Here is a 24,913-nt window from a genome sequence, read left to right on the forward strand (position 1 = left end):
TTTGTTCGTTTTAATCAGCTACCAACGTATTAATTAAGTGGTAAGTTCACTGAAATCGCACGTTTTTGTGCACAGATTATAATCTTCGCCAATTGGACAGGATAATGCATTACTTCTACATTTAGTTTTCGTGAAAGTTAAATAATTGTTTTTTATATATTATTTAGGTAGGTAGGTAGATACATATGAAATCGACGCGATTCTTATTAATTAATAACTTTCTCAAAAGAACATAGCGTCGCTTAAGAAACAACACCGCGGAAGTCAATTAATTAAAATTTTCAGGGGCAAACAAAAACCGTCTCAAAAAATTGAAAATTGATACCTTTTAACTTATTTTTTTTGTGTTTAAAAACTTTTTTTTAACTAAACACAAAAAAAAATAAGTTAAAAGGTATCAATTTTCAATTTTTTGAGACGGTTTTTGTTTGCCCCTGAAAATTTTAATTAATTGACTTCCGCGGTGTTCTTTCTTAAACGACGATAGATATGTTTGGCCTGGTGTGATTTTTGTTTAATTTTAATCTTTACCAACAGTTGTCATTATTGTCTAAATATTTTCAACAAAATGAGCGTGTGTGTGGTTAGCACATGCAACAGAAGTGACACATAAAATTGAAGAGTTTTATACTTTTATTATTCTTATGAGGTGCATTTGCACGTTTTTCTTCATAATACTTACTCTTTCGATTGCCCTACAAAACTATTTTAATAGTTAACACGATACATTATTTCGCCTGGCGAATTATTGTAGTTTCACTAACGATACCACTAACGATAAAAATACTAGAAAAATTATGAAATTAGCTAGAAATCTTTTAGCATTTCAATTTCATTAGAAGCAAATGAATATCACATGCATCAATCTATCAAAAACAATTTTAAATTTAGTTATGTGCAGAGCACTAACCTGATATTTTATGAATGTGAACAATTTCAGATGAACATCGTGATCACGGGCATGTCATATGTACCTACATCATAACCAAACATCAATTTGAATTTGAATGGAATAGTACAAAACTTAAATCAGTTAAAATTTATATTAAAAAGGATACGTACCGAATCACCATCGGCTGGATACTAAATTCATAACGTGGTCTAATCGGGACAATTAGTAAACCTGTAAAACATTATAAAAAATAGCTATTCACCAGATGAATTTGTTGCCTATCATTTCCTGTTCGTTCTATATATGCTATATAAATGAGCATAAATAATAAATCGTCTGTTGTAGGATTGAGTAAACCTCTACAAAACAAACTTATAAAATTATTCAAACGGGATTGATTGATACTGCCTTTCAAATGGATAAAAATGCTTATTACAGCAGAACGACATAAGACAGTTGTCGACCTCTGCAGTGAGCGACGGTGAAAGCGTCCCGACGCCTCGGCTTAATGCTTCCGGCGCTCGAATTCGGGCGCGTCCGAAACGCATTCATTTTAAAGAAATACAACTTGTAAGTTTATTGTCACAAAGCAACCGCGAAGACATAATAGAACACCTCGGACAAAGGGAGCGAGAGGAAAACAACTCGCAGGCATGAGAGCGTGAAATTTTTACAACTTGATGTTAATTTAAGAGTTTTGAAGAACATGGCGAAGATGCCAGGAAACAGACAGACGGGTGTATCGTTGATGACCAGAAATCACTATAAGATACCGAACACGTCCATAAGTATGATGACTATGATGGGTGGACTATATTATAATAATTCTTTGACATGGTGCAACATCAAGATGATTGGAAATTATAGCTGTTACAAACATAATGTGTATGTCCTACAGTGAACAAAATAGTTTAGAAACGCTTTCAATGTTACAACTACGGTTATATAGGTAGGTACATAATGGAATATAGCAATCGATATAATATTATATTATCGTGTCATGTGGAGAAAGCAGATAAACGAACTAATACTGAACGTATGCCAGAGTATATTGTAAAATGATTGCACGCACATACATAAAAATATCTCACATTTCCAGACGTGCAAGAAAATGTCCTAACGTTGAATGATTAAAAATTAAACCATGTATTTTCACATAAAAATGGATAGAATGTCACGTTGTTTTTAGTATTAACATGCTTTGCCGCGGCCACCAGATCATCTCTGTAAACCGTAGTAGCATAGTTCGCCAGTGTACTCTTCTCCTAACAACTTATTGTTGATGTAGTTATGAGGAGTACATATTATTTCACGCCAACCAATGTCTTTGGAAGTTGCTCCAGGGACACTTTCGCCACAACTTTGAATAGCGGCTTACTTTCGTTACGCCACGGTATACGCCTGCATAACAGGTATGGAGACGTGGCGGGTGGTGGAGGGAATAGCAAGTACCTATTATTATAAATTGTCGACTTTCTCAAATGAGTAATCATTGATCTTAAGTAATGGTCTTGAATGAGATTCACTAGCAGGAAAACTACGACTTACACTTAACAGAGACACGAAATCGAGACTCATCTCAAAGAAAGCTTAAAGAATGTTCTACAAAACTATTATGCCATATTTAATTCGAATCAGAGTGCTGGGCCATGAGAAGAAGCTGAACATTTAAGGGAAGATATTGAGAAAGGCATTTGAAAGTCAACGTTGCGACAAAGCGTCTCACGTGTAAAGGTAGCCTACCTGGTAAGAGCGACTTCGCTGACCAGCGCATGTCTAAATTAATATGAGATAAGCTTGCGTGCAAATATACAACGTATTTAAATATGTTAAATTAAGGGTTAGCATTGATTATTTTACATCTTATATTTTATGGAAATTCTCTACTTTCCGTGTTCAAAGATTCTGATTCTGGTTCTGATTAATCACTGCTTTCATCAAATACGTAATATTTATTATTCATACAATTGAGTGACGACATAATTTATATTTATATGATAACGGAATGCGGTATTTATAATTAAATCATAATTAATAATGTATTAATACCCAATTACTACTAAATAACTCAACTTACGTAAAGTTGAGTAATCTCGGATGTACCGAATATATTGTAAATAAATTCATTTCAGACAGCCAACGCTTATCTTGGTTAATTTGCTTGGCTATTTATATTCTAGAAACTCTAAAATGCCATGCCGCAATTTCCTCCGAAAAACTACAACAATCCCACAGTCATTTTACCGACATATCCCCTAATATGGTGGAAATTGAATCGAACAGTTCCCGTGAAGTGAAAAGTTTCCGATTTGTATTACAGATGGAGCGATGTGCCCATCATCATTTTTACTGCCATTCCGCCTTGCCTGCGCGGCCATCTGGGGTTTATAAATGGACACAGTGAGCGACATTAAAAAACAATAAAATGAACTAACATAAACAAATAAAACTGCTTTGAATGAAGACATGTAATAATTAGTACACTGTTTAATTTTAAAATTAAGTCAATGAACGAATTTGAATGAGTTAGTGAATTATAAAAACAATCAACAATCACTGGCTGTCATCGATTACAATCGTAGAAACTGAACTTTTAAAGGTAGTACCTACCTACTGAGGATTCCAATCCCGGGATCCCGAACTACGAGGGTGGGTCAATAAGTCCTTAGAAAAGCCGACAGGTGGCGCGACTAGTACTGTAAGCGGTTTGTTTTCATGCAGCGGCACTACCGATTCAGTATGCTGCGAAGTTTCAATCAGATTGGTCGGGTTGTTGTTTTTTATTTTCGTACATTAAAAAAAAAATTTGCTTGTTTACAAAAATGGAGAAAATTGAGTTTAGATCTGTTATTAAATATTTTAATATAAAAGGGTTAACAGCAAAGGAAATAAAAAATGAGTTGGATTTAGTTCACGGCATATCTGCTCCTTCACTTGCAACTATTTATAACTGGTTAAATGAATTTAAACGTGGTCGTACATCAACAAAGGATGAACCACGCTCAGGACGTCCTGTAGAGGTGACTACACCAGAAATGATCAATAAAATCCACGATATGGTGTTAAGTGACCGAAGATTAAAGTTGAGTGAGATAATTGAGGTTACAGGGATCTCAAAAGGTAGCGTCATTTCTATTTTACATGACAAATTGGGCATGAAAAAAGTTTCTGCAAGATGGGTGCCGCGTTTGCTCACAGTCGACAATAAACGCAATAGGGTGGTGGCCTCTAAAGCCCTGTTGTCGCTCATGCAACGCAATCCGGATGAATTTTTTCATCGCTTTGTGACTGTAGATGAAACATGGATACACCACTATACTCCCGAGACGAAAGAACAGTCAAAGCAGTGGATTGCGAAAGGCGAACCATGTCCAAAGAAGGCGAAAACCGTAAAATCAGCTGGTAAGGTTATGGCTACTGTATTTTGGGATGCACGTGGAATTATTTTCGTTGACTATTTGGAAAAAGGAAAAACAATAACAGGGGATTATTATGCATCTTTATTGGACCAGCTAAAAAACGAAATTGAAGAAAAACGGCCTCATTTAAACAGGAAAAAAATCCTCTTGCATCAGGACAATGCCCGTGTTCACACATGTTTACGATCAATGGCTAAAATTGAAGAATTGAAGTTCGAATTGGTCGACCACCCACCGTATTCGCCAGATTTAGCCCCCCAGTGACTTTTTCCTTTTCCCAAACTTAAAAAAATGGCTAAGTGGACAACGTTTTTTTTCAAATGAAGAAGTCATCGATCGGACAAATGCTTATTTTGAGGACCTTCCGAAAACTTATTTTTCTGACGGTTTAAAAAAATGAGAAACGTCTAACCAAGTGTATTGAGCTCCAAGGAGATTATGTTGAGAAATAAAAAAAAATACAAAAAAAAAACTGTTTTAATGCTTTTTTCTAAGGAATTATTGACCCACCCTCGTATTTTCGATACCTATGAATCCCGGGATTGGTAAACATAATCCCGAAACTTTCGGGATTGATTTTTATGGAAAATATAACGGAAAAAAATACTTTTATTACATACAATTACATTAGAAATAAACTGAGTCTGAATGAAGTTTGATTTATTACCCATGTCCTGCCAATTCATTTTATTTTTTTTACATAAATTAATAAAAATGAGAAAGATTGGGAAAAAAAACTATGCTTCGGACTTTTAACAAAGCGATTCCACCATGATTTTCAATGCATTTGTCATTAATAAAAACGTTTTATTATCTCTCCTTTTAAAATAATTGAAACAGTTGAAAATTGAAAATATGACGAATCAACAAAAAATCACAGGTTACCTGGGTACCAAAATTAGATCCAGATTAAATGACGAAATACTTGATGCTTTGGTATTACTTCGGGAATATTATTCAGAATAATGTTTTAATTACTTGAATCTTACATTTTTTTATATTGTATTTATTGTCAACACAATAAGTTATTTTTTATTTTAATTGAACTTGTGTTTGTATTAATTGTTATCTTTTCATAAATAAATAAAACTGTTTTACTTTCACATTATTATTTATATTACAATATTATTTACTCAATTAAACCTACGTATTTCCAAGATTGAACGTACACAATATTAACAATAAATGTCTTAAATAGTATAAATTATACTATAAAAATTTTATATTAACTATTGAAAAAAATGCCAATCCCGGGATCAAGATTTTGGCTCGGGATTGGATTCCCTACTACCTACCTATGAATATTACAATTTTTTGCATTACCAATGTCAAAACGTATTGATACTTTCAATAAAAAAAACGATATTTAGCGATTTTTCTATTCAGAAATAAGTCTCTCGCGGACAAGCATTACATATTTGATATCATAAGTGACGAAGATAATATTATGTGAATAATGTTTTCCATCCTCGGAGAAAAGACAAAAAAAAACATGAACATATTTTGTATTATTAATTGACAAACTGACAATGTCCCTCTGAGGCAGACGAAACCGGTAGGTACCTATACTTCAATATTGAATAAAAGCGGAATTAGTAATTACTATTAAATTGCGTTTTATTTTAAATTAATACTACAGCGCATTTGCAACATGAATAATTGACCGTTAACACCCTAAAAGAAATAAATGAACATTTGTATGAAAACATTTTAAATATTCAGTTGGTTTCAAATTGTTCACGTACTATCTTGGTCTGGACATGATGACAACTTGCAACACTTTGAAAGCGACCCACGAATTTAGTATGATTGAATTTATTATATAGAAAAGTTAATATTCTGTAGTAGAGAACTGAGTATAAATACAAAAATCGGAATTCTTGGATCGATTACATACTTCATACGTGTTACTATTTCTTCTTTTACGGTTAAAAATCAATACAATGTGTTTTCATCTCAAAATAAATCTGCAATGCGAAATGACTTATAGCTAATTTAATCATTGGTCAATAGAATATATTCACAAGCTCTAAGTAGGTATATAGAAGAAGGTTTTTACATCTTTGGTTCTAACTATTCCGTGTATAAGCTTAAGCTTCGCTTAGCGAATGGACAACAAACCAAAGGGCGCTGGATCGACGAACTCACCAAGTTCGACGGATGTACGTGACAGCGAATAACTAGGGAAAGATTGGAAGGAACTAAGGTTAGCCTACATCCAGTAGCGGATGGTCCCCGACTGATGATAATAGGAAATCATTGATGACTTTCATTCGTAATACGACGTGATTTAAAAGTAAATTCATGTATTACTTGTATAAAATGATTATGTCTTATGGCATGCCCGTGTATCGCTTATGGCTCCTATTATACACAAACACCTTTCCCAACCGGTTCAATTATTTTCCAATTCTCGGCAAAGGGAATCGCATTCTTCTGCGTAAGGTAAAAAAAACACTGCAATAATTAACGCAATTAAAATGCAATTATGTTCGCGATGCACCTTCGAACTATGCGTCTCCGATTATAACTGCGTTCAATCGGTCAGCTGTGAATTGCCAAGAAACAATAACTAGTTTTCTTCCAGTATTTATTGGTCACGGTAACATGTTAAAACATCAACATAGCGGACGCTGAATTTAATTACCACATGGGCGTTTTAAATAAAGACAATATTATTGTTGATAGTGGTTCGGGATTGAAAATCACCGCAAAAAAGTAATGTGCAATAAATCCTGTCCAATTCCAGATTTTCCCAAACAAAATATCGAAAACGTCGACAAATTTAAATACCGCGGAATTACTGGGACACGCGGCTGTACACAGTTAAACCGAACACCGCCTGTTAAAAGCATGCATTCTGATAGTGCTATCATTTCTGGTACCAAATCATGGCACCTTACAAAGGCTCAGAGCAACAGTACCTATGATGGGTGAGGTTGTGGCGGATACTGGATATTATGACTTTATGCCGGTTCTCACATCAAAACTCGTCCGTCTACTACAACGTGTCGAATACGTCAATGTGACATCATCGTTATTCACAAAACACACGTTGCCAAATGGACCTCCGCAGATTGATCGAATGCGACTTTTTAGGTTGAAAAAAAAACATCTAGGTACTGTTGCAATTGACAAGCTGTATGCTTCTCTGCGAGTCGAAGACGCCATAACGCATACGAACACCTACGAATTGGTCATTCCTATACCGGCTCGCCGATCGCCGTATCCAAATGTATATACGTTTCGAAGGTTACATGCGACTTTCGCTAGGTGCGCGGTCATCATATGCAACACCAGATCAACGTTCTTGGAAGGCTTGATTTATGGCTGTGCGGCAGACGAGGTGGGTTTAGATGTGAGAGCCGGCTAAGAGTATCGAGGATATAAGAAAGCGAGCCTCTAATCACATCTAAGGTGAAGATGCGATGTTGAGCCTGGCTCAGTCGCCTAGATACCTAAGGAAAGCCTCAACCTGTCCTGCATTTTCTTCAAAGGCCGATAAATACCATCCATTATCTGTTTACATACGGTGGAACTACAAGATGTCAGCATGACCCAGGATGACAAATATTTATGTGGGATAAAGAAATGTAATTTAAAGAAAGCGGTATGTATATAAATAAAAAAATATGTAAGTATGAAAAAATATCATTAATCTAACATTCACGAGATAGCCAGTTCTATCAGACCGTTACCGAAATAAATCATCAATCACGAAAATGCCATCAGTAGGTATATAAAATGTCTAGCAAATCTTTTTTTACTTTATGGGAAGTAACTAACACTAACTTGGTAAGTACAGTACGGTACCACATAGTTATATTATTATTATCAATACTGTCTGCTGGGGGTAGAAAAAGAGTTGTGTAATGGTGGTTACGGCATAGTTCCTTTCACAAATTAATAATGAATAACAAGCACCAACTAAACTAAACGCGGAATCTTTTGATCAATGAAAATATAACACATCAGTAGTATGTACAATGTCCCCTTGAAGCGGACGAAACCGTCCCTGACTACTTCTAGATAATTTGTGTTTAATTTTAATTAATACAATGGATTTTTACCAAGAAGAGACAGTTAACAACATAAAAAATTACGAATATTTTGAAAAGAATAAAATTTTATATGTTTTTTCGAATTCTTGGATTGAAAAAATATTAGTCCCCGGATAGAAAACACTGTATACTTGTTATGCCTACCACACGTATTTACACATAACGCATTAATTTATTAGGTAATTAATTATGTGCACCTGCCCATTTAACAATTTATTTATCTAGCATAAAATAAAATATTCCTTCGATATAGTCAACTTCATTTAATCGCTTCATACGACATGACGTAATTACGATTTTGCGGTGATCGACAAACTTTTTTATCAGTAGGCCCCATTTATCCGATTTCTAATAAATTGTTCGCGGGCCGCATAGGGAACGTGTCGCGGATAATGATTTATTCTCTCTCCCGGGTATAAATGTATTTATTTACCGAACATTTAAAATTATAAATGTCAGACGGTCACAACATAACATTGAAAAAAATAAATCATTCAAATAATATATAAGTATTATAATACTTATATACGTACGAGGGTGGGTCAATAATTCCTTAGAAAAAAGCATTAAAACAGTTTTTATTTTTGTATTTTTTTTTTATTTCTCAACATAATCTCCTTGGAGCTCAATACACTTGGTAAGACGTTTCTCAATTTTTTTAAACCGTCAGAAAAATAAGTTTTCGGAAGGTCCTCAAAATAAGCATTTGTCCGATCGATGACTTCTTCATTTGAAAAAAAACGTTGTCCACTTAGCCATTTTTTTAAGTTTGGGAAAAGGAAAAGTCACTGGGGACTAAATCTGACGAATACGGTGGGTGGTCGACCAATTCGAACTTCAATTCTTCATTTTTAGCCATTGATCGTAAACATGTGTGAACACGGGCATTGTCCTGATGAAAGATGATTTTTTTCCTGTTTAAATGAGGCCGTTTTTCTTCAATTTTGTTTTTTAGCTGGTCCAATAAAGATGCATAATAATCCCCTGTTATTGTTTTTCCTTTTTCCAAATAGTCAACGAAAATAATTTCACGTGCATCCCAAAATACAGTAGCCATAACCTTACCAGCTGATTTTACGGTTTTCGCCTTCTTTGGACATGGTTCGCCTTTCGCAATCCACTGCTTTGATTGTTCTTTCGTCTCGGGAGTATAGTGGTGTATCCATGTTTCATCTACAGTCACAAAGCGACGAAAAAATTCATCCGGATTGCGTTGCATGAGCGGCAACAGGGCTTTAGAGGCCACCACCCTATTGCGTTTATTGTCGACTGTGAGCAAACGCGGCACCCATCTTGCAGAAATTTTTTTCATGCCCAATTTGTCATGTAAAATAGAAATGACGCTACCTTTTGAGATCCCTGTAACCTCAATTATCTCACTCAACTTTAATCTTCGGTCACTTAACACCATATCGTGGATTTTATTGATCATTTCTGGTGTAGTCACCTCTACAGGACGTCCTGAGCGTGGTTCATCCTTTGTTAATGTACGACCACGTTTAAATTCATTTAACCAGTTATAAATAGTTGCAAGTGAAGGAGCAGATATGCCGTGAACTAAATCCAACTCATTTTTTATTTCCTTTGCTGTTAACCCTTTTATATTAAAATGTTTAATAACAGCTCTAAACTCAATTTTCTCCATTTTCCATTTTTCCATTTTCCACAAGCAATTTTTTTTTTTAAATGTACGAGAAACACACAACAACCCGACCAATCTGATTGAAACTTCGCGGCATACTGAATCGGTAGTGCCGCTGCATGAAAACAAACCGCTTACAGTACTAGTCGCGCCACCTGTCGGCTTTTCTAAGGACTTATTGACCCACCCTCGTACCTACAAGTATGAAACACTTTATACTACTCACTTTTTAAACACCATAATAGACCGTGCGGCACAATTACAGTAGTGGAGTAGTAGCAGCGAAGCAATCAAAGAAACACATAGGCTTTCACAAAATCACATATATGTATTGTGACCTCCCCGGGAATCAAATCAGGATCCTCGGTTGAGAAGTTAGTCGCTTACGCATTGGACTACGTAGGGCCACCGTCCACTTAATTCACTCTCAGTGATCATTATAATATTTTAGGAGATATCTGTAGGTTCATCAATGCTGATCGCGTTTTCGATGTCGTCGAACGTATGTCATCTTCGAAATGTAAAAAAGCTAAATGAACATTCATCGTTGTATGCACCGCGCAGTACGTTATAGCGAATGCTATATAAATCTGACAGCACATATATATTATGTTAAAACCAGAGCGTTGGAGCGGAGCTCGGAGCAGTGGAGCAATAGGATTTTACCCGGAGCAGTAGTGGAGCCGGAGCACCGAAAATGTGTGGTGCTTGCTCCACTGCTGCGGATGTCTTTGTTAAACTATTAAATTTTCGCCCTTAAATCCAATGACAATATTATATTTGACACTTTACTTTGCAACACTGGAATTATTTGAAATACGGTAACACTGCCGAGACAAGTAATAGATAACCTCATTTTTTTAACAGAAGAGGCAGATAATGAAAACGATGAATAATAAACCTTATTTTTTAACATTTGTGTACATATAATACCTATGAAAACTTTTTACTCGGAGCGGAGCTGGAGCAAGCATTAGGTCCCGGAGCGGAGAAACTCAAAAAAGGGTCCGGTCCAACCCTCTAGTTAAAACTCTGTTAATTTGAATAGTTATCGAATGAAATCATTTCAGAATGACCATGTCTAGGTAAATTAGGATATATTAGAAAAAAACTATCTTCTATTTCAATAATTATACTAAGTACAACAAATAGCAATGTTGGCCAGATGCGTTGTGCACCAATGCATGGTACACACATTAGAAAAGGCCAAAAGGTTCAGTACCTACTTTAACGTGCAGCGCGAGAATGGCAGGGCTTTTAATTTTCCCCAACCAAGAAAACGACGCAGTTCTTAAAATAATACACGACGACAGGAAACTCTTCAGATCCTGACGATGGGGCCACCATGATCTGAACCCGAGCGATTATAATAATTTCTATGCATCATCGCGGAGATGATAGGGGTACACTGTCTCTGGTGTTAATGGAAGACAATCGCTTTTCAATATATTATGAAGTGCTTTGGCATGTACTGAAAATCACAAAGGGTACAAGCTCCCTGCTGGGTTTGAATAATTAATTATCTAGCTAGTACCTACGCACTTTTATTATTTTATACACTATTGAGCCTTTGGTTGAATCAGTGTTACCAACCGTACTGTAATTAAGTATAGTACTTTAACTTTGGTTCTGCGTAAATTGTAAAATAGTAAGTTACACTATATTTTCACGACAAATATACGAAAAAATAACCGTGTCCCTGTTATTTTTTTAGAAATACTATAATTTGTACTTATACACTTTTCGACAAATTAATGTGATTATTACAGTTGTGTGAAAAACAAATAGCAAACACTGGGGTAAATGTTGATCAGCTTAGTGTATAATGTTCAGTTTCGATCTGCATTTTTTTCTTCTTTTACCTCTCTGATTAATAATTGTAACCACATGTAACTACATACTGTGTTATTACTCGGTTTGAACTTTTCTACATACTTGTATTGGCCGAAAAATATTTTACAGTAAGTAAATAAATAAATAATTATATTTATATAATATTTTATATATCCAAATAATAAGTCCACTATTAAATATCGTGCCAGAGGCCGCTAGCGGCTAGAAAACGTAGCACTTCACTCAGCTTCAGCCTCAGCACTTTGAATTCCATCCCCGTGGCCGACCCTGCCTCACCCTGCAGCAGTGCTACAAAATCGATCTATGCGCTGCAAGGCAAGGCCGAAGGTAGTGGCACAACTGTGACTGTATGCTTGTCCAGTGCTCCTACGCTGTCGAGTGACAGGATGAAATTAAGCGTATTGTAGTTTAAAACATTCTTCTTCGTTGGGACCTGACCTCGTGACTGAGGATCGTATCCCGGATCGTTTTACCTTCTTACAGCTTAAGGCTATACTTCAGCTGAGGCATGGTCTAAAGTCTAAAGCGACTATGCGATGCGCGGATTGTGCAAAGGACGCATGCCGAACAAAACACAATCTGTCATAAAAATTCAACATGCGTCCATTTAATGCTATGTTTATTGTTATATTAGTAATAATAATGATATATTCATTAACATGTTTTCTTTTTCGAGTATCTACAGGCGTAACGTGTTTTAGTCATCTTTACGCGATATAAGAATATATTCCTCCGACGACACCACAAAACAAGCTGACGTGCTCACACCTCGACTACCGCTCTCCGATTGGCAACGAGTGCGAAATTTCGTATCATCTATTGTTGAAAGTTATTTGCCGTTTCACTTATGTATGCTTTTAATCAACGGCTTGGCTCGTCCCTCCATGCATTCAACAGCACGAATGCCTGCGTCAGTGGAACTAACATTGATTTGGTCCATCCATCTGAAGGGATCTCTTTCTCATCCTCTCCGACCTTAGACCTGACCAAATACCACGAGTTTTTGCAAATTGTCATCCTCCCTACGGGCTATATGACCAAAATATTAATTGTATAATCCTGCAAAGGCAAGCCGAAAAGAGTCTGTTTCTATATACAACGATATACTCCTGAGGAGCAGAACTAACCTGCCAATGGTGATGCCAATTGGAAGGGCAATAACTCGGTTCAACCAAATCGCTTCGGATGTTCATATATTCCACCTACGTGAGGATGAGTATAGGTGGACGTTGTTTTATAAAGTCTTAAAATACGGGTCCACTTAGCTCATTCGGTGTGCTTACATGCTTTATAATTTATATAATTTTTAATTGTAGCTATTTACTTTTCATACTGCTTGTGTGATTCTGCATAATATATTTTCCTTACACTGTATTAATACTACTTATTTCTTTGTTTAAATGTCATGTTGTGAACGTCTTAAATTTATAATCTGTTATGTTCACAGTACCTATGTACAAAGATAAAAGTATTTTACTTTTCATACTGTTGTTGTGATACTGCATATATTTATTTCTTCTTTACACTGTTTCTTTGTTTTTAAATGTCATGTTGTGGACGTCTTACATTTATAATTTGTAATATTCACGGTGTGTAAAAATAGATTTGAATTTGAATAACTGGAATAACTATAAACAAAAAGATAATGTCGAACTAAATAAAATTGATACCTATATAATCAGTAATAAAATGAAATTCTACTAATGGTCACTCTATATTTTTTATATTACATATAAAACTCAATTAACCGTGTGAATGAGGAGGTCCTTCAATTTTCTTACTTCTTAAAATTATATTTTATTAAGTATTTTTTTGTGTTTCGTCTATCGGCAGCTTGATAAGTTAGTACGTGTAACATCAAAATATAGATAAAATAAAATAATTAACTTGTCATAAATAACTCCCAGTCATTTACCGAGGCTGCCTTTTGTAGTATGGAGTGTTTTATGTTTGGTGTAAATATGTTAGAAACAAGTTTAGAATAAGTAAGATAAGTCCCGTGGGCGGAACACAAATAAATGCACAGCGGGGCCCGAAATAAACAACAACAATATTTTGATAGAAGAAACGAGAAATACTTCATAAAGTATTTTAATACTAATTTATTACGTTGATCAAGAATCGTTCGAACTAAAAATATAGTTTATTGATGCATACTTGATAAAAATACACGTACTAATCAAACTGTGGTTTAGTTTTGTACTTCCGCTTACATCGTTAACATTGGATGTCTACGTACGTCTACATAAAATTTATAATTAAATCGGCCGGTTTCAAGTGTGTATGTGGGGCATGGCCCCCATGGGGAGAGCTACAGGGCTCTAGCCTGGGGACGTGACAAATCGATCAGATTTTTTAAAATTTCCTCTAATAGTAAAAAAAAAAAGTCGGACTTAAGACTCAATACTCGAAAAGTATTAACATTTTAAAATATGCGATTGTGGAATGCAATTTTTGATTATTGTGTATCAATACTAGACAACTCCATAATTCAAGTGGATGTTTTCATAGATACAAAAAAAACGCTAAAATGACACTGAGACTGAATACCCTTACTTTTGCCTAGAATACCATTTGGAAAAGGCTAATTTAGAGCATCACACTGTCTTTAACCTTAGCGATGGGTAGAGGGCTGCTTCAGGATGTGGGGGCATGATGTTGGTATTGCAAATTAAAAGAATTCACAAATACGAGGGTGGGTCAATAAGTCCTTAGAAAAGCCGACAGGTGGCGCGACTAATACTGTAAGCGGTTTGTTTTCATGCAGCGGCACTACCGATTCAGTATGCTGCGAAGTTTCAATCAGATTGGTCGGGTTGTTGTGTTTCTCGTACATTTAAAAAAAAAATTTGCTTGCTTACAAAAATGGAGAAAATTGAGTTTAGAGCTGTTATTAAACATTTTAATATAAAAATGGGTTAACAGCAAAGGAAATAAAAAATGAGTTGGATTTAGTTCACGGCATATCTGCTCCTTCACTTGCAACTATTTATAACTGGTTAAATGAATTTAAACGTGGTCGTACATCAACAAAGGATGAACCACGCTCAGGACGTCCTGTAGAGGTGACTACACCAGAAATGATCAATAAAATCCACGATATGGTGTTAAGTGACCGAAGATTAAAGTTGAGTGAGATAATTGAGGTTACAGGGATCTCAAAAGGTAGCGTCATTTCTATTTTACATGACAAATTGGGCATGAAAAAAATTTCTGCAAGATGGGTGCCGCGTTTGCTCACAGTCGACAATAAACGCAATAGGGTGGTGGCCTCTAAAGCCCTGTTGCCGCTCATGCAACGCAATCCGGATGAATTTTTTCGTCGCTTTGTGACTGTAGATGAAACATGGATACACCACTATACTCCCGAGACGAAAGAACAATCAAAGCAGTGGATTGCGAAAGGCGAACCATGTCCAAAGAAGGCGAAAACCGTAAAATCAGCTGGTAAGGTTATGGCTACTGTATTTTGGGATGCACGTGGAATTATTTTCGTTGACTATTTGGAAAAAGGAAAAACAATAACAGGGGATTATTATGCATCTTTATTGGACCAGCTAAAAAACAAAATTGAAGAAAAACGGCCTCATTTAAACAGGAAAAAAATCCTCTTTCATCAGGACAATGCCCGTGTTCACACATGTTTACGATCAATGGCTAAAATTGAAGAATTGAAGTTCGAATTGGTCGATCACCCACCGTATTCGCCAGATTTAGCCGACTTTTTCCTTTTCCCAAACTTAAAAAAATGGCTAAGTGGACAACATTTTTTTTCAAATGAAGAAGTCATCGATAGGACAAATGCTTATTTTGAGGACCTTCCGAAAACTTATTTTTCTGATGGTTTAAAAAAAAAATTGAGAAACGTCTAACCAAGTGTATTGAGCTCCAAGGAGATTATGTTGAGAAATAAAAAAAAAATACAAAAATAAAAACTGTTTTAATGCTTTTTTCTAAGGAATTATTGACCCACCCTCGTATATTATCTATCAACGCATTTATTTATTAGATCTGGACGAACGGAAAGCCTAGGTACTAATCTATGATGATTATGAATTACTTAGATGAGCGTTTCTTCAATGGTTCGGTGAAATATAATTTGTTTTTGTAATGTATGAATGTGTAGATATTATCACTCGTCTCTTTTTCGTCTCGATTTTGTCAGAGTCCAACATTATCACAGTCCCCGAATAACTGAAATGATCTAAGAGAGTTAATCAGAATCATCATAGTTTTCGGTTAACAAACTTTTCCTGGTTAGTACATCATACTGATAGATTCACAAAATTAAATAATGTATGTATAACAAACTATGTAGTACCTTAATACCTTGACATTAGGAGGAATCAATGTCTACCAGTAGGTATGTTAATTCAAAACCAATAATAAAGAAATTTAAGAAACGCTTCATTTGCATGGCTATTAGTTAATCTGCTAATTTCGTCGTAATTAGGTGATGGGCAGGTGGCTAAATTGGTTATGCAGGTTCAAGTCCTTATGGATGTAAATGATGTATGTATATCAATCTGAGACTTAAGGCAGTTAAACTGTGAAGTTTCAGGATGCACTATATTATACTTGATTAATTATAATTACCTTAGTAATTAGTGGGATACCTAGTTATTCTAATACATTTCTAATAACATGTTCTTTGCCTCTCATGAGAGAAGTCTGTTAAAATGAAATACGCGGTGTTACACTTTTATATATAGTTTTTAATGGAAAAAAAAACTTATTTGGGCTATTTTATATGTAAGTACGTATGTGAAATAACACAAAAAAAACAGTACATACCTAAATAACAATATTAACGAATTTTTGTTACTCCGCAGATGTCACCGAAGTCGATAGATGTGATAATAACAAATTTGTTTCAAATAATCGATTTCAGTAGAATATTTTATTGTCAGCTCATATTTTGTCGGTTTTCTGACGTCACATTTTCTAAAACCCTATCCCCTTCATCACAAATGATTTCACCATATTAGACACCCTGACCCCGTTAAGGCGAGGCGATTATAACACATAATAATATAGTACTTGCAATATATCCGTGGAAGAACTCTAGTACAACTTGGTTGCAAAGAAAACTTAAAATAGACCTTTCTTTCCAAAATGTCCCAAATGTTAATGAAGATAATTATTATTTATTAATTTTCCTACGCAGGGCAGGTATTACTATAATATATATGTAAAACCGATGCAATCCCAGAAACTTGAAGTTTACTAAGTCATAAAAAATACTACAAGGGTTAACCGTGGCCGTTGGCACTGACAACTTCAACATAAAATAATATAACAGCCGAAGTGAATATTAGTCTCTGTTTACATAATTTATGTAAGTTATCAAAGGTCGAGAGTAAGGTGCGCACATAAATTTTGGGTTACACAGTACATAAATAAAATAAATATATACAATATGCAGGCTCTATAAAAACTACGTTCTTGTATTAAGTAATAAAAAACGGCCGAGGAATCTTTTATAAGATCGAAGCCTGCGACCGAACCCTCACAGAGGCGGATGATGCACAAACAGTAAAGTAGTTATCACGTCATGTTCTAAAGTTGTAATATTTTATCGATACATTTTTACCTAATAAGATTTCTGTCTCGTATCATCCATTTAACATCCCGTTGATTTAAACCAGGTGAATTCTCTAAGCGAATCGATGTTTTGGTATAAATCTTCTCAGTGCCAAACAACGTGAACCAATCACAGTTTACCGAATTATTTTGATATTGAGACGGGCTCTTTTGAAATGCAAGTACTGAACACGAAAGAAATGAAAAAGAAAAATCTTTATCCAAATATCATTTTTTTCTGTTTTACAGTTTACAAAATTATTTTTCCCATCATATTTTCCGTCTAAAAATCGAGAGCTTTTTTTTCCTCGATACGATCAGCTTTTCGGCCCAAAATAAATTCCACCCAACAATCGCGAGTTCTTTTTTAAATTTTCGTATCAAGATTCTAGATATATTTCTTAGGTGAATTCTTCCCTCATTCTCGCAACCCCTAATCAGTGCAGATATCTAGGTTAGAGTGGTCAGTGAACGCCTTTACCCAGAATATTGTCAGATTTTGGCGATACGTTGTGTTTAAATTTGGTAGCCGTGCTGAGAAGCATGATGATGGTATAACGTTTCATAGTTAAGTTAAACATACTAAAACTGAGATTCTACTGTTCGTTATACGCAAGAAACACAGCTTCAATTTGCCGAACAATACCGACTCTCTTTATATTATTACTCTGAGATTCCAGATGACATGATTTACCCATTGGTACTATTTTTTTAATAACTACCATACTTTGTTCGATTAAAATAGAAATTCGTCTCCCATAAGAACCCTCGATGCCGATGCCGTGTGTTAGCTTATCCTAGCTCTAAAAATTGTAAATACGTCTAACTTGGTTATTACGAGGACGATGGGACCGACATGTATCTATAGTCTAAGGGACCGACTGAATTTGCTCATTATAAGCGGTACTCGTTATATCAGAGAATATGTATTTTTAAATGAGCGGTCAGATAACAACAAAAGTCGAAAATAAAAAAATCTGAAAACCATCTCGTAAAAATCCCCGAAAAAAGAATGGCCTTCATAAACTACAAAAGAAATTGTTTATTGCAATGAGCGCTGGTAGGTACCCACGGACTTCACAAACCATGGATTTTTCAACCATGGGCGTGGATACTTTTTCATTATTGTCGGCAAAAACAACAATTAGACACTTAACTAGTGTCATAAACGTAATCCGTCCCCGGCAGCATCCTGTCCGATCGGATTTTACTGCTTAGGGTCGAAATGTTTTTAAACGATCGACACATTAACAGTATTTTAGCTCGGTATATCCGATAAGTTGCTCGTTATAACAGTGAATAAATGTATGGAGAAAATCATAAACCAAATGTCCACGAATGTTTCCTCATTACACCCGAGAGCTAGCTATGTCCGAGATCGTAATAACCGAGTTCGACTGTATTTAAATATCGAAAGGGGTAATGTTCCTCATTACATCCGAGAGCTCGCTATGTCCGAGATCGTAATAACCGAGTTCGACTGTATTTAAATATCGAAAGGGGTAATGTTCCTCATTACATCCGAGAGCTCCCTATGTCCGAGATCGTAATAACCGAGTTCGACTGTATTTAAATATCGAAAGGGGTAATGATCGACCCCATGCGGTCACTGAGCACTTGTCGTCCTCTCAGGTATAAAATAGCTGGCGGTCGAAACGTTTTTATAATATCGGGTAACACTGTGGCCGGGCCATTTATTACGGAAGACGATACCCCCATAGCGGGTGAGCGCGGGAGGGCGGGCAGGCAAGAGGGAAACCTCCCCACAAATTATGATGTCCCAGTGCGCCGAGAGGAGTGCCTAACCGATTATCTCCTCGGTGCACGGTGTCCGGAAACCGGCGGGTTAAACCCATCCTAGACGATGACCCGGCGGGAGTTCAGGAGGGTTATGCTATACTATTGATGATTCTATTAGAAACCAATGTAGAGGGACGAAAGAATGTACAGATAATATCTGAATCAATGAAATTAAGTTAGTCATAATAAAAATATGGCTGCGCTTTATCAGTACCTGTAATTCAATGAATAGTTAATATATTTTTACTCAATTCTAAGAGATTGTAGTTTTTTTTTGCTAATTCCCGCGGAAGCTGGTAAAGAATCAATGTTGTAATAACTATTCGTTCACTAATTTCCAAATAATGTATTTTTGCAAGGAGAACACCCTTAATTAATCATATCAATAGTAGGTATGTACCTATATCTAATTTCAGAACTAGCTCGTAGTTACTTCAAGAACCATTATAGTACCCAGTTATGTTTTACGAAGTACAAAAAAAATCGAATTTAGAAGTAAAATCATAAATTATAAGAAGTTGCTACATGATTGGAATATCTTATAAAAGGCCTTCACTTAGCAGTGAATGAACCCCAACTGATGGTGATACGTACCTAAATCAAATCCGATACAAAAACAAGCAACCGAAAGTCCACTATAGTCAAGCCGTGACACGAAAAACTGTAAACTTCGATGGGAGTATTATTAAAATCATTGCTCATACTTTAAATGTAATATGGTAAGGAGCTGATGATCGTTGCATATTGAAATAAATGGTAATAATTATTTGAACGAAATACGCAATCGAAAATCTTCATCTATTGCGAACAGGTACAGGTTACCAGATTGCATTCGAAGATAATCAATAACTAGCAATACTACCTTAAATCGCATTTTAGTGCCACTGCCTAAATGTGGTCGGCCTCGCAAGCAACCAATATTTTAAAAAAAATATTAGAATTATTAGAAGTCTGAACATACTGAAAGAATACAATAAATTTGGAAAACGAAGAAAATAAAAAGAGTGTTATTACTTATTAGTAATAAGAAACAACTTTCCACAAAATAACGTATAACTACATAAACGTTTTAAAAAGTTGTTTGTTATTTCTAATAACAATATCGTTACACCAAGAATTAACAGTACAATAACAATGATAACACTAGTGTACTTACTGCGGTGGATGGTGAAAGGTAGGATGGTCCCAGAGCGGTGGTGCATGGAAGGCAGCGAAGGCGGAGGGGAACTGTAGAGGCGGCGGTCCGCCCGCCTCCCGATCTGGCATTGCGAAAAACAGCGCACGAAATTTCACCAACTGGCACTAAAGTAAACTCACTTGACACATTTACCACTGTCTCCAACTATTCGTTATTCTTCTCTAATATCAGATGTGTTGTCACCCCTACCCAAACAAATACAAGCACAACCCGTTTGTTCAATAAAATCACAATTTTATTTAGTGTTTACTTCACCGTGTTTTTTTTTTTGTTTAATTTGATCAACAAATTTTGAAGAAGAATTTTTTTAATGCAGATACGTTGTTCAAAATATTATTTCGTCTCGCGTAAGATAGTGATAGATCAATTTTGAGTAATATTATACGGTATGGAAGAAGTCAAAGTTTATCACGAAATTTAAGAAATTGTTTTTTTTTCTAATTATGCAACGCTTAAAATTAATTACGGGACGATTTGTTTAGGAATCTCGTAAATTAGGTACATGCTAATATTTTAAATTTTAAACGATAAAAATAACAGAAACAACAAATTTTATCACAATATCGAGTATTCTGAATATAAACCTTTGTTGTCAAATTTATAAATAGAACTGGCGTCCAGTTTGATTCGAATTCAGGACTAATAATACGCGGTGATCAATTTACGATAAGATACCACGAAATGTCAGTACTTTGTCAGCACATTTTAAATTAAGTTTTTGTCGCTTTTTTCGAATCATTTTGTAGGGAACTGTTGTCAATTTTTTTCGATCTTCTGGCTCCGTTAGGTGATGGATGGAATGGACACCATATTGGATGAACAGTGACTTAGAGCTAAGAGGGTCTCTGATGAAGATGTGCTCATTCGATGTTGTCCTGTCATCTTTTTGTAGCCGTTAATTTGTGATAGTTTAGCGGCATTATCTGAAATAAAAAATAAAAAAAAATGTTTGTTTAACAACTTTTGAAAGGTAGGCAAAGATTTTAATTGACATCATACATACAAAGCAGATTAATAAATATAATTCAGATACAAGAAATGAAAATATAATTAATATTAAATTCTACAGGTTTTTTTATAAAGGTTTGTCGATAGCTATTTCGGTTGTAACACCATTATCAAGACTATCTACCAAGAATGGAATGGAATTCTACCAAGTAAATGCTAACTCAATTAATAATTCAGATAGGCTATACCTAACGTGACCATACGTCCCGTTTTTAGGTAGCCTACCCGTTCTCCCTAAGCTTCGGGGCGCCGAAATGTCCCGTTTTCAGAAAGAAAGCAACTAACGGTGACAATTTAAAAAAAAAAGGCGCGAAAAATAAAAAAAATCTATATAAAGGCACAGGTAGAAAGGGTCTTTTCTTTTCATTCTCACTCGAGCAGTCGAGCACAGCGTTGCCATGTCTACTGAAATTTCAGTAGATCTACTGATATTTTTGTCAATATACTGAATCTACTGATATTTCTTCATTTCACATTTTTCCCACCAGCCGGGAAAAAAACTAGCCATTTTTGAAAACTTGGGAACCTGCGGCCCGCGGCGAAATATTTCTCCTAAAAAAAACAAGCCGACTATGAAAAATTGGGAACCTGCGGCTCGCGGCGAAATTTTTTTCCTAAAACAGAAATCTACTGATATTTTGTCGAATCTACTGATTTTTTTTTACACATTCTACTGAAATTAAAAAATTTGACTTGGCAACACTGACTCGAGCACTTGCGGTCTAGCACCCGTCGCGAGCAGACGTCTTTACCTGCGCTCCGACTCCAGCCTAGAACTACACTTCAGCCGAGACCAATTCAACAACAAGAGACCTCGCAGAAATCAGCCGACCAACAGAATACCTACTTCACCGCCGCAAGTGACCGGTCGACCAACTCGCAAATCTCACCCGCCGACCAAGCATATACTTACAGCGCAGTGAGCAGACGACCAGCAATATACCTACCTCGCTACCTACAGCGACGTAACCAGATGACCGACTTCACTATGGAAAAAATATACAACGAAATCAACAGTTTGTACATACGCAAACCGACCCACTTCCTGCGTATCAAGAGGAGGCCGAGGCAACCACCTACACCGATGCACCCGTCCGACCACGCTCTTGAAGGTCAAACACTGACTATATCAAATCCCACACATGGACCATCAGGAGCAAACAGCAACATCATCACCACCACAGATCACCATCGCGATACATCAGACCACCATCTCATTTGCCGATCAAGGAGGCAGACCCTGTCACCTACACAACACAGGAGAATGACCGGATATCCGTTGTCATCAGGGGTTTCAGGATCATCAACGTCAGGAGGATGACCCGGGGCAGGAGTCAAATTCCTGAGCCACCGGAAATCAACACAACAGAAATACTGGATACTGATGAGCATACTCGAGAAAGTATTAGACGATATACCCTAGAAAAAATGGAAGATCTGAAGGAATACAAAACAGAATACTCAAAAGAAGACATACAGCAACTCCTCTCATATATCACTATAGAGAGAGTTAATATACACTGCGAATACCACATAACACCGGAAGGTATATTAACACTGGATCTCCTCCAGAACTTCCAAGACGCAGTGTGGAACCGCGTATACGAACTCGGCATAAACCTAGCAGAAGAAGAAGAAACACCGAAGCAGAAGAAGAAAAGAAGCACAAGAAAAAAGAACACTCGCCGATGAGCAGCCACCTACGGAAGAGAAGATAGAAGATTCATGTCGCGAAGCAAAGAAAAGGATGCGGTGGCCGAAAGAAGAGAGCGCCAGGCTCTTATTACTTACCATTTTTGAAAAAAAATTCGCAAATTTTTCAAAATCGTATTTTCACCACAACACTTGATCTCGAAGACAGCAGCCTCTCCCGGTCCTCATCAAGAACCGGGAAACTCACATCGCCACAGAATGGATTGTATGAATAACAACACTTGACTCTGGAGGCTGCAGCATCTCCCGGCCGTCATCAAGGACCGGACTACTCACATCACCACGTAGAAGCAAGCGAAAGCCTTACCAACGACCAAAAAACAGAGACGAAGGGGATGATGCCCAGCGTAGATGAGCCCCAACAACATTAAGGAATACACTAAGTCAAGTCAAGTCAAGGGTCTTTTCTCTTATGAGTTAGTTGTGGACGAGCGAAAAAACACAGTTGCAAGTCACAGTTCGTAAGGCAATATTAATTACGGAAGTAAATTTTAAGAAGTCCTGGCGAGAATTTTATTCTTATTTGGAATCAAACTCTGTTCTTCAGAAAATTTAAGGCCACATAAATTATTTATTTTCACGTGTTCATTCCTGTTCTCTTCATTAATAAATAAATACTATAAAGAAATATGCGTTTTCTTGAATACACCCACTGTTACCTAAAAATAGTAGATGTCCCGTTTTGAGGAAAAAAATAAATGGTCACGCTATACCCGAATACACTACATTTTGAAGCAGGGTTTTGAATATGTGAGTGTCATACGAAAATGAAACACACACTATATACGTGTAATAGTGTGTTGCAACCTTCAAATACGCCAATATTGAATGAGCATCAGTGTATAAATCAGAACGCAGACAGTTGCCAGAACGAAGAAAAACCTTAGAATGACATACTCTTTATACGTGTTCAAGTTTATCCCATATTCTTACACACTCGAGATTGGTTGCCTGTTACTCAATACCCGTTAGATATTCCAATTCCCATTAATTATGTGTTCCCTGATGACACCGCTGTCTTTTTCATGTCTTATCGAAAAATATCCAAATACGCCAATCGCAATAAAATTATGGATAAGTTGAGCATTTTTCTTGTGATAACCACAATTGGTAATCTGAGCCTGCGGTGTAAAATTGGTTTAAAATCACAAAAAATGATAATTTTTAACGAAATATTTTTGTGGCCACGTTTCTAGATTCTTTAAAATTGTAGGTAGGTAGGTAGGTATCTACTTATATAGCTAAAACATCGATTAATTTGTTTACATTTATATTATAATAAATCAAAAAAACTGCGATGGAACGGCTATGCTGAAGGAATGTCAGACACCACATAAATAGGACATAACAATAATAAAATGAGCACATTGGGCGAATAATTGAGGAGCAGACAAATAAAGAGATGGGCTGATTACATAGAAGAAGATTTGAGCCACGTGACAAGGGATGAGAACCGGAATAGTGGCGAGTGGGAGGGTTCTCGTAAAAAACTGAGGCATAATCTAGTATTTGTCATGAGGAGTATTATTAATTATGTATCAAGTTACCAACTAAAAATTCAACAAAAATGTTTGAACTGGATATGACGTGTATAATAAGTACAATGCATTGATGTATTAATTATTATATTAATGAACGCTGTGCGAAAAAGAAAAATAAAAAGCCCCTCATAAACGACCATTTCTATATAATACGAGTCTACCTGAGTATGTAAAAATGGTTCATCCGTAAACAGATGAAAGT

At 36.0% G+C, this 24,913-nt stretch overlaps 1 protein-coding gene across 2 annotated transcripts in view; it reads right to left on the minus strand.

Moving 5' to 3' along the window:
* The window catches only part of LOC147067505 (uncharacterized), a 164,605-nt gene that overhangs the window by 96,128 nt on the left and 43,564 nt on the right, over positions 1 to 24,913 (minus strand). For both annotated transcript variants that reach the window (XM_085953887.1, XM_085953886.1), the window contains exon 2: positions 20,408 to 21,372. In XM_085953887.1, coding sequence (XP_085810013.1) covers positions 20,408 to 20,517 — 110 coding nt within the window. In that variant the 5' untranslated portion in view covers positions 20,518 to 21,372. The remainder of the gene's footprint in view (positions 1 to 20,407; positions 21,373 to 24,913) is intronic.

This window comes from Rhyacophila brunnea, unplaced genomic scaffold (assembly GCF_057557595.1).
Source record: "Rhyacophila brunnea isolate RB1 unplaced genomic scaffold, BYU_Rbru_1.0 scaffold_4, whole genome shotgun sequence".
NCBI lineage: Eukaryota > Metazoa > Arthropoda > Insecta > Trichoptera > Rhyacophilidae > Rhyacophila > Rhyacophila brunnea.